The 12454-nt window shown below is 38.0% G+C and overlaps 1 protein-coding gene across 1 annotated transcript; it reads left to right on the top strand.

The window, feature by feature from the left end:
- The first annotated feature begins 356 nt into the window (after positions 1 to 356).
- On the top strand, positions 357 to 7252 carry LOC110541253 (olfactory receptor 7G3-like). Its single transcript, XM_021628036.1, has 2 exons — positions 357 to 1247; positions 7235 to 7252. Exons 1-2 carry the CDS (start codon positions 357 to 359, stop codon positions 7250 to 7252), a joined length of 909 nt encoding a protein of 302 aa, XP_021483711.1.
- The last annotated feature ends 5202 nt before the right edge of the window (positions 7253 to 12454 follow it).

The raw sequence follows: 12454 nt of genomic DNA on the forward strand, positions 1-12454 counted from the left end.
TTCTGCCAAACAACAAATATAAATGTACTTTGTGCTGGGTGTGCTCTCCCTGGTTAATCAATTTACCCAGTACAAATATTTTTATCTTGTAACAATGCCTATAGAAATAAACATATATATAAAGTACACAATATTCATCTTCAAAAATGAGTATAAGTATTCGTAGCCATTGGAATTTTTAAAATGGGAAAAAACAATGAGAAAGAGGTGAGTATTGACGAAAGTAGAAAGTAAGGAAAGGCGGTGGCAGAAAAGAACCATGGCATTTTTTTCACTAATTTACTTAATAACATAGATCATAAAGAAAACCCTATTTGTGTTGTTCTTCTTATGTTTTCTATCAGCCACATCAAATCATGAAAACAGGAAATATTTCAGAATCTACAGAATTCCATCTCATGGGACTCTCAGATAACCAAGAACTACAGCCTGTTCTGTTTGGAGTTTTCTTATCCATGTATCTGATCACAGTGCTTGGGAACATTTTCATTATATTGGCAACAGTTTTTGACTCTAATCTCCACACCCCTATGTACTTTTTCATTTCCAATCTGTCTTTCATTGACATCTGTTTCACCACTACCACCATCCCAAAGATGCTGGTAAACATACAGGCTCAAGTCAACTCCATCAGTTATATAGGCTGTCTCACCCAAATCTGCTTTGTTCTAGCTTTTGCTGGACTGGAAAATGGAATTCTGGTAATGATGGCCTATGACAGATTTGTGGCTATCTGTCATCCACTGAGGTACACTGTCATCATGAACCCAAAACTCTGTGGAGTACTGGTTCTGTTGTCCTTCTTGATTAGTATCTTAGATGCTCTGCTCCACACTTTGATGGCACTACGCCTGTCATTCTGCACAAAGGTGGAAATTCCTCACTTTTTCTGTGAACTGGCCCATATTCTCAAGCTTGCATGTTCTAATATTATCATCAACAATATCCTGGTGTATTTGGTGACAAGCCTGTTGGGTGTTCTTCCACTTTCTGGCATAATTTTCTCTTACAGTCGAATTATCTCCTCTGTCATGAAAATCCCATCAGCTTCTGGAAAATATAAAGCTTTCTCCATATGTGCATCACACTTAGTAGTGGTTTCCTTGTTCTATGGGACAGGTTTTGGTGTGTATCTGAGCTCTGCTCGCACTCATAGCTCTAGGAAGAATGCAATAGCCTCGGTGATGTACACAGTGGTCACTCCCATGATGAATCCTTTTATATACAGCTTGAGGAATAAGGACATGGTTGGGGCCTTCAAAAAACTCATTTCTAGAACAACAACTACCCTTTGTTATGCAACCTGATGTGCTGAAGTATGACTAGTAAGGGATCCAGAATGCCACACAAATGCATATTAGGTCATGAAGCCATATGTCAAATGGTGGAACATGAGAACTGTGGATTGGAACTATTGAATGTAGATTCTATCTGTGGCATGTTGTAGCTATGTATCCTTTTTCAAATTTTTGTAAGTATTTACCTCTTTACTTAACTTCTAAAATAAGTATTAAATTATTCCATATACTATCTGCTACTAGTATAGTGATACAACGATTAATTGTGAACTAGGTATGGCAAATATATACACACACACACACACACACACACACATATGTGCACATAAATTTAAAGTACCAAAATTTTGTAACTGAGGTTACACAGTGAGATGGCTCAGGGGATAAAGATATTTACCTCCCAACCTGAGGACCTGAGTTCTTTATCCAGATCCCATACAGTAGAAGGACACAGCTTACTCCCATAAGTTGTCCTCTGACCTCCCAAAAATAATGTTACACACACACATGCTGGCACTAAATAAATAAAGAAATTATTAAAGAACATTCTAGAAAAATAAAGAACATCTGAAAAATACATGTCATTTAGTGGCATTGTTCCCTTTGGATAATCAAGGCATAATGCATTCATTGCTCACATATATATGGAACCAAAAGTGTGTAAATAAAGTTGTCATATAGGAGTTTATTAAAGGGGCTAGAAAGATGGTGCTGTACTTAAAAGCATGTACTGCTCATTAAGTGGACCTTAATTTGGTTTCCTGTACCCATATTACATAGTTCACAACTATCCTCTAATACTGAAGAGTTTAAGTTAGACAGAATATAACTCCATTTTGAAATAAAGAAATTCAAGTACCAGGAAATATCATAGAATGTACACCTAGCAGAAAACAAAGTTAACTCTCCTAGCAATAGCCTCCAAGAAATATAACAGCATAAATGCTTCACAGAAAATAGAGACAAACTCCCTGGCAATAATCAATGGGAATTGGTTGAGAATTGGGTGGGAAAATTCTCCCCAATGTTTCAGATGTGGTTTAGAAAAATAGCCATTGTGATTATATGCCTCAGCCATTGTGATTGTGTGCCTCATAAAAGGTCACCCCGCCCTGCTAAACTTCACCCAATTCTGTAACACCAAAGTTTGTGCCCCCCTGTTTGCTGCCATGGAAACCCCCTGCTCACAGACTTTCCCTTTAAAAATCCTGTTCACTCAGAGCTCGAGGTCCCATTTCTCTACTGCTGTGTCAATGAGACTTGGGTCCCGAGTTCGATCACTCTCGTAATAAAGCTCTGTTGCAATTGCATCAAGTTGTCTCCTGGTGGTCTCTGAGGGTCCCGTGAACCTGGCATAACAATACAAGCTTCAGAAGATCCAACATCCTTTTATGGAATTTGTGGAAAAGTACACTGACATGTATGAACTACCATATAGACATATGCACATACACATCAATAAAAGAAATAAATAAAAGTCAATATTAAAAAGTATATTCACTTATATCCACTAGATATTACTCACTGTTAAGAGTCTGTGCTTACTGAACTTACCATAACATGTATTCCACCGTTATTTTAGATCTTAGGCTTTCTTGGTGTGTTGTAGTTGGTTATTAATATTTGCTATTGTTTTATCTTCTTGTAAAGCTTGTTGCTAATCTTAAACAGCTGTATGACCAAATCACCACACAGAGACTGGGTTTTTAGTTAACCTAGAACACAATGCTGGGAAATATTTACTCCCTCCTAAACCTCCAAGCCCTAAGTTTCCTAACATTTAGATTTCCCACATTATACCTGCTTTTTGTGAAATCTTAGGTCTGGTTCATGCTCCAAGTCCTCCAAGCTCTCTCCTCCCGCTCTGCTTTCCTCGTGCTCTCTTCTAGCTCCTCCTCCTTCTCGCCTGTTCCTGTTCTCTAGCTCCTCCCCTCTTTCCTGTCCTCTGGCTCCTCCCATTGCACAACATTGTATCTAGTTGCTTTATTTGTGTCCTGTTTACACAAGAGTTGAGACAGGATGCTTATAGTGAGTATCACAATGCAATATCCAGATTGAAACCAGAGAGTTGGGGGTGGGGAAATCAGCATTTGAATTAACAAGGGTAAGGCATATATATTTTAAAAGAACATTATACCAACATTGGTGTAAAATAAAAACTTTTGTAAAACAACATGTCACACTATGCAGGCTCAGACTCCTGAAACTCGTGTTCACTGTGTAAATTGATTACGTCATTATTTTCTTTTGTGAAGATGTATTTATTTTTAGTTTATGTGTGTGGATGATTCTAAAAGGATTACACTTGACTGAGTGTTGTTACCAGATGATGGTGACCATTTACTTGGAACTGAGTCACTGGTAATTGTGATATGTTCTGTTGGAGTTCTACAAGGTTAGTAGGTGTTCTTAACAACTGAGTTGTTTCCCCAGCGGCACATCATTGGCTTTCTTGGTTTAATTCCATACTGTTTTTCTCATTATGACCATAAAGCAAGAGGCAAATTGAGATAATATTTTCTGTGTGTGTGCTTCTAATATGTTAAACAATTCAGTTGTGTGTGTGTTCTTTACTGCTCTTAAAATGAATTCATCCAATGATTCAATTCTAAGGATACATATTCATTGTTAAGTGGTTCACAAGAGTAACAAGATTTGAGATCCTCACTGATATCTATTGTTTGCTTCCACTATCAAAAAGACTAAAGACTTAACAATTAATGATGGGAACCATCACAACTATTTCATAATTCACAAAAACATGGTAGATTCCAAGCATAGGACAAGAAGCTGTGATTCTTCACTTCAGAGTTTTAAAATTTTTCAATGAGTTTTAGAAATTTAAATATAATTGTATCATATCCTTTAATTCCCTTTCTTTCCTCCAACCTTCTTCCACGGCCTTCTTCATACCCTCCCAATTCCCTGGAATTGTTGTACAAATACACACACACACATACACACACACACACACCAGATATACATACAAACTTTTTGAGTCTTCAGTGTCACATATACATAATTTCAGCCTGACTACTTGATAGTGCACAACAAAACAAATGGCTTATCCTATTGTCTCACACTTAATTGAATCACTTCGATTCTTGTCCAGTGAGTAAGCCCACAAATTTCTCTGCTTCAAACTTAGCGTGCCTACTGGTGGTCATCCTTGCTCAAGTCTTTCCTAGGCAACCGTTATGTTGAGGAAGCACTGAAGATTTTGCTTCAATGACACTGATTTCTACTTAATCACATCTGATTCACCAACCTTTTCTTGACCAGTCCATATTTTCCCAGAAAAGCAGAGAATTCATTTTAATGTTTTTGTTTTGGTGGTCATTTTTTTAATCTTTTTTTAAAATCCAAATTGTCAATGATTCTAATTAAGGAATTTTCACGTTCTTGTTAATCTTCATGAGTCAGGCCTACATTCTTTTCACTGCTTTAAAAATGATTATCGTCCATTTTTCCACAGAATCAATCACTGAATTCTAACATTTAAGCAGCTTTTGCATCTCAAAGTTCAAATGTCTCACAATTCTCCACAAAACACATGGTCATCCCTGTCAATGAAATTTTTCATAATTTGGTTCCTTCTTCTGTCTACAATTTATATTGCTGTGATTAAACACTAGGATCCACAAGCATCTTGGGGAGAAAAGGCTGTTTCACTTCGACATTATAGTTTATCATCAAAGGTAGTCAGGCCTGGTACTCAAGCAAGGCAGGAACCTGGAGGCAGGAATGAATGCAGAATGGAAGAATGCTGCTTAATTGCTTGCTTCTCCTGGCTTGTTCAGTTATTTTCTTTTTCATGTGAACTCAGGACAACTTGCCTAGGAGTAGTTTTCCAACCGCAACCAAAATAAGGGAAAATGTCCTGCAGACTTGACTTATACTACAGAGGCATGCTCTTTACTAGAATTTCTTTTTTTCCAGATGACCCTTTCTAGTATCAACTTGCCATTACAAATTTGCAGGGTCCATTGGAAGGACCCTGCAGTTTGAGTTTGCTGTCCTACCAGCACAAATAGCAGTTCTGAGCTTTGCATTAAAGTGCTGGGCCCCATCTTCCCAGCAGGGCCTCCTGCTCTCTGCCTGACTTCATCTGGAGAATGTCTTTAGATACAGATGCCTCTAACCACATTTGATATATGGCTTTTGACACAGATCCCTGTTACTTCTCCCCTCCCTGTGCCTATAGGATAATTAGGTACTGTGCTCCCACTCATATGATAGGAACTGGTTGTTTAATGCAAATCAAGCGTCCTTGTAGTGCCTAATTTTCACTAATTATGTACACCTATCCTTGGAGCCCCACCCACTCGCCAAAAGAGTATATAGCCTTTGTTCTCTGGAGTTGAATTTGAACTAGCACCCTGAAGTGTTTCCCAGAGTGTCTGATCTCTGTCTGGCTCACTGACCTTCCAACCTCTACACCTTGTCTTCGGCCTCTCCTGCCTTCCATGAATTGGTGACAAACAGCCCTGCAGGTAGGCGGAAAAACCACAAAAAAAAAAAGCCAGCATAAATTGATTTCTGGATTTGTTTGAGTAAAACAAATATCTCTCATGATGCCAGGATGTTTGAACCTTCTACCAATACTTTTGTAACCACCAAGTGCTTGAAATGGGATCAAATAAGACCTTCCTTTTTGCCTTCATCTGTGATGCATGAAACCCATGTGATTTCAGTTATTATAGCTGGTCGCACAGAATCCACTTCTAGAATCTACTTTTCAGACCAAGGCACATTGGAGAAGTTGTCAAAAGAATATTCAAGCAAAATGTTTTGTGTGAAACTTTTCTTGAGTTATTCAGCACATACACATCTTCTCATCTTAAAAGTGAAGTAACTACAGCCCAGTGTCATAATTGCACACAAATATAACTTCTTCCACCAATAAACTTCTTTTTTGGCTCCTGACAAAAATTATGGGTAAAATATCACCTAGAAAAGCCGAGATTACTCAAAATCTGCTGTATCCCTGCAAACCCCACACCAAACTGGGTGACAACTCATAATAGCTGCATTCTTGTAGTTTTCTGTAGACCTTTTAGGGAGATGGGCAGGTTGGCAGCTGGGCTGCTCAGCATCCTATCCTGAGCACTTAGTTGGTCATTCCTGTGAGGTTCAAGATGACCCTTTGAGAATCTTGTGAACTTTAGCAGTCCAAGATATAAGAAGGGTGTTTACCTCCTGAGTCTCATATTTTTATTTTATTTATTTATTCACATTACATCCTGATTGCATTAACCCTCCATTCCTCCCAAGCCCACTCCCCCCTCCTGTATACCTCTTCACCCCATTCTTCCCTCTCCTCTTCCTCAGAGAAGGGGGAGGTCGCCCATGGGTACCAACTTTCACTGGCACATTATTTCACTACAGAACTAGGTGCATCTTTTTCCACTGAGGCCAGGCAAAGCAGCCCTGTTCTGGGAACAGGATTCAGAAGGAGGCATCAAAGTCAGGGAGGGATCCCACTCTAGTTTCAAAGAGTTTGGGGAATAGAGGAGCTAGAGCAGTCAAGAAGAAGACCTACAAGAAAACTCCACAAGAAGAACTACAGAGTCAACTAACCTGGGCCCGTGGGGCCTCACAGAGACTAAATCACTAACAAAGGAAACAAAGGACTTGGTCCTAGACCCCCTGCACATATGTAGCCTATGTGTAGCTTCGTCTTCAAGAGAATCACCAACAACCAACCGACCCAACCGCATATTTTAAAATGCATTCATATTTAAAAACCGCTTTACCCCCATGGAAGGGACAGGAGTTCCACAAGGAGAGCAACAGATCCAAAAAATCTGGGCACGTGGGTCTTCCCTGAGACTCATAGTCCAGCCAAGTAGCATGCATGGACATCACCCAGAACCCCTGCAGATGTAGCCCATGACAGTTCAGTCTCCTAGTGGGTTCCATAGTAATGGGAATAGGAACTGTCTCTGAACTGATTGGCCTGCTCTTTGATCACCTCCCCCTGAGGGGGAGCAGCCTTACCAGGCCACAGAGGAAGACACTGAAGCCACTCCTGATGAGACCTAACAGACTAGGATCAGAAGGAAGGAAAAGAAACCCTCCCCTACCAGTGGACTTGGGGAGGGGAATGCATGGAGAAGGAGAAGGAAGAGAGGGATTGGGAGGGGAGAAGGGAGGGAACTAAGGGGGGATACAAAGCAAATAAAGTGTAATTAATAAAAAATTAAAATAAAAAACTCTTTACCTCATAATATGGTAAGGGCTTTTAAAACTACACGTATGCAGGTAGAGAAGATAAAAATATATGATAAGGAAGGCTGGGGAGAGAAAAAGGGCATAACAGGATATTAAAAAGAGAAAAAGATTGGAGGTACCAGAAAAATGAAGACAAAGGAGAGTCTTCCAAACACACCATTTGAAAATGCCATAGCAATGTTTAATATCTTGAATGTTGATATTAAAATGAAAAAAATTAATAATAAAAATGCATGTATAAAAGCCAGAAATATATCTGCAGTTTTCTGGGAAAATAGTAAGGGTTCTCCTTCAGTTTTATTTACTGATAGTAACCACTACAAAGAATTTATTAATAGTAGGAAGTTTCCTTCAATTGAAAGCCATATATAATCCTGCTAAAAAATAGAAGAACAAAGATAATTGATTCTATTTGTATTAAAAATGAAGACTGGCCAATTCTTACATTTTGAACTGGGTAACTCTCTGTTGAGAGTTGTTGTATCTATATCAAACAAACAGAAAACAAACAAACAGAAAACCCACCTGTTCCTTTCACAATATGCTTTAGTCAGATTTTCTCTTAAATTTTTTTGTTGCAATTATTTTTTTCTGTCATCTTCATATTTTCTTTTTTATTTAATTTTATTTTTCATTATTAGTTACATTTTATTAACTCTGTATCCCAGCTGTATCCCGCTCCCTTATTCCCTCCGAATCCCACCCTCCCTCTCTCATCTCCTCCCTGCCCCTTTCCAAGTCCACTGATTGGGGAGGACCTCCTCCCTTTCATCTGACCCTGTTTTATCAAGTATCTTCAGGACTGGCCGCAAAGTCCTCCTCTGTGGCCTAGCAGGACTGCTCCTCCCTTGGGGAGTGGGGAGGTCAAAGAGCCAGTCATTGAGTTCCTGTCAGAAATAGTCCCTGTTGTTGCAACTATTTATTGTGAGTTGTGTGCAACAGGGCATATGTTGAGGTCCAAGATGACTTGAGAGAGTCAATTCTCTTCTTCCCCATTCAGGCCCCAGAGACTGAATTCACCTCATTAGGCTTGGTGGCAAGTACCTTAACTCACTTGCCCTGTGAGTTGGCCAGCCCTGTTTGTAAGAATTTCTGTAAATGAATTTGATCACCTTCTTTATTGTACATACTTATATGCTACAGAAATGTTTGAAAAATATTGTTAGTTGTATGTCTCATACGGACGTAGTAGGTTGGATGAGAAGACAGAATGTGTGTGTGTGTGTGTGTGTGTGTGTGTGTGTGTGTGTGGTTGGGCCTAGAGGTTAGAAATGGCTTAGGTGGAAGAAAAGTAGATCGACAGAGGGACTGGGTTTATTTACAGAATTTGTATCCTAGTCCAAAGCTGTACTTTGAAGGTAAATCTGGCTGGGTGAAGACACTGGGTGTGGAATAGGAGGAAAATGTGTGTTTAGGGTAAGGAAAGGCATGTCATGGTTGTTCACAGAGGAGGCTTGTTTGGCCAGTCTAGGTTGGGGCACATGAGGTGGAATTGGGGCTGTATACTACAGCTTCTACAGATGGTTTCCAAACTCAGGAATGACCATAATGTGAACTAATATGACTTAACTATGTGAAACAAAAGGAAATGCATGCTGTTATGAATAAAATACATACAGTTGGGAACCCCATAATTCCCCTAATTTTGCAATTATTTGTGATAATTGCCAAGGAAAATAAATAAACTCAGAAAAATGTTTTAGTTTTAATGCTATTCTGAGGAAGTGGGTGGCCACGCCTCTTCAAATGAATACACCTGGTAATGATAAATTGTACCCTTTTGATATTCAAACCCTAGAAAGAAAACCTATAATAAATCATAAGCAAATTTATTCTCTGTGATTGTAATAATCGAAAACATGAGTGACTTGAAAATATGATATTTGAAACACAACATAGAAGTTGTTGTGTTACATATGACTAGTAAGAAAAAGAATCCCCAACATTAGCTAAGAAATGAAAGGCACTACTTCTATTATTATTACTTCAGAAGAGGTAGATATACTCAGACTACACAGACATGGATTTACTGTGGTTCAGTACACCGAGGAGACTCCATCATGAGTTTGGTTTTCATTCAGAGAACAGCAACAAATGAGAGATTACCATTAGACACATGACAGAATGTGCAAGGGATGTGACCTACAGGTTCTTTGACAAGTGAATCAATATTCTGTGGGGTACCTAGACAGTACCTGTCTAATATTTGAATGTTGGCTCTCATAGTATATTTGAATCTCTGGATACAGTCTTTGTTAATTTTCTGAGAAATTTGAGTATGTTACTATTTTCAAAAGGATGTTGGCAGAGAAAAGACTTTTCATATATTGTATGGTAGGGTCCTGAATGTAATAAACTCTTTCTTTATAAATGTTGAAAATATAATAGACATTATAACCTTGGAAAATTTTTACTGATGCAACCAGAATTTGTTAGATGTATTTGATAATTTTGCCTACAAAACAACCATCTTAATAGACCTCATATTGATTTTTGTTATGTATATAGATATCTCTAGGGTTGTCCTACGTTTTCAGTTGAACATATTACGTAATATATTGAAGGACTTGGCTGCCAGTTCAGATGCTGGGAATTGAATGCAGGGCCTTCTACAAAAGCAGAAAGGACTCATAACTGCTGAGAAATTTCTTCAGACTTTTTTATTGATTGAATAAATGAAACAAAAAATTAGTACTGAAGAAAAACATTCAAATAGGGAGTGGAGGAAAAAATAGAGATTAGTGTAGGGAGATTGAGGGAAAGTAGCTCAGGAATGTATTTGATATTAACTTGTATTCTCAGTAGCCAGAAGATAATATTGTGTGTAAGAAACTGAGATTCCTGATTCGCAATCTATCAAAACCACCCAAGATGCTTCTTGAAGACAGAATGCAAGTCTTTTCTTAAAATTAAGTTTATGTTTTTCTTTTTAGAATTTCATCTATGAGTACTGTATTTACATCATTTCCACCCCTTCATCAGCTCCTGTTTATTCTCTATTCTTTCACTCTCAAATTTATGACTGCTTCCTATTATTATTATACAAAAAATACATACACACACAATCTACTTAGTCCATTTAGTGTTGCTGTGTACCTGTGTTTAGGACAGATGACTTAGGATTGGATAAACTATTAGAGGCTTTGTTTCTGGAGAAAACAGACACTCATTGTCTCAACAAGTCATTGATTACCTTCATCTCTAGGTGGGGGATTGAAAACATATTTATCCATAAAATACACCAGCATGAATTTAGATGTGTGATGTTGCCTTCACCAATCACCAGTCAGGTCTTTTCTCCTGATATAAAATATAAAAGATAACACATATACACACATTAATTATTCCACAGATCATCCAAAGTACCAATATTAAATACTAATATAAAATTTCCCCAGTTCCACCTTATAATAAAAGTAACTGTCATCTGGAGAGGACTGGAGCACCACAAGGACCAAATATATCTGGGCACAGGGGTCTTTTCTGAAACTGACCCTCCAACCAAAGATCATGCATGGATATAACCTAGAACCCCTGCTCTGACATAGCCCATGGCAGCTCAGCATCCAATGGAATTCCCTAGTAAAGGGAACAGGGACTGTCTCTGACATGAACTCAGTGGCTGGCTCTTTGACCTCCCCCCTTCCGCTATGAGGGAGGAGCAGCTTTGCTAGGCCACAAATAGACGAGGACATTTCAGCCAGTCCTGATGAGACCTGATAAACTAGGATCAGATGGAAGGGGAGGAGGACTTCCCCTACCAGTGGACTTAGAGAGGGGCAGGGAGGAGATGAAGAAGGGAGGGTGGGATTGGGAGGGAATGAGAGAGGGGGCTATGGCTGGGATACAAAGTAAATAACCTGTAATTAATATGAAAAAATAAAATTATTAAAAAAAACTGTCATGATGGTTGAACTGAATGTGGGGTTCTCCGAATTTATCATTAAAACCATGAAAATACTTTGATTTATACAGAAATATCCAAATACCTAACAGACATTATTTTCCAAAAAGAGATGCATAGCTGCTGACTATTCTTTTATTCTTGATACAATATAGATATATTATATATATTTAATTATATTTTGATACATGGATAGTGTGTTATTATTCATCCTCAACTATCTTGTCATTTAAACCCTGATCACAACCACTATCTCCCTTTTTCTACTTAAATTTCCTCCAACACTGTTTCATGATTGGAAGTCTTCCTATAATGGAAATGTCATTCTGACTCAAATATAATATCTCTGTTCTTCTTGTGGGAACAAATCTGATATTTGTTTCTATATATCACAATACCTGTATAGAAGTACATGAAATTATGTTTAGAGATCACAAATATAATCTAAGTTATCATAAATGTGTCTTAAGTCTTAGATGTGTCATTTTTGTCCTCATGTGTAATATTGTGTTTTCTTATGGAAAATCGTATTCACGAGTGAGGAGTACAATACAAGCTATTATTTTGATGATCATCATTAATTCAGTGTGACATTAATGACTGGTCTGTTGTAAATAAACTAGACAAGTGATTTACATACTGCAGTTTGCATGTGTCGTGTCTTTATGAAACAAGTGGAGCCTCTATACAAAATGTGTCTTAAGAAGAGATAATTTCATGTGGAAATAAAAGAATTCCTGAAACTATGCATTCAAAAATTCTCAAGTACTCATAATGAGTAAAAGGCTTTATATCCTCATGATACTAGATAATATTTATTTCTTTTTGAAAAATAACAACAAATGTACTGACAAAGACATTTAGCACGAGACAATTTGAAGCCATTAAAATAACATAAAAATTGTGGAGTTCCTGTCCTCTCTAGATCTTACTGTTTCTCGCTTCTTTCATAAGATTCCCTGCACTCTGCCCAAAGGTTGCCCGTAAGTCTCAGCATCTGCACTGATAGTCGACAGGG

This window comes from Meriones unguiculatus, chromosome 1 (assembly GCF_030254825.1).
Source record: "Meriones unguiculatus strain TT.TT164.6M chromosome 1, Bangor_MerUng_6.1, whole genome shotgun sequence".
NCBI classification, from domain to species: Eukaryota; Metazoa; Chordata; class Mammalia; order Rodentia; family Muridae; genus Meriones; species Meriones unguiculatus.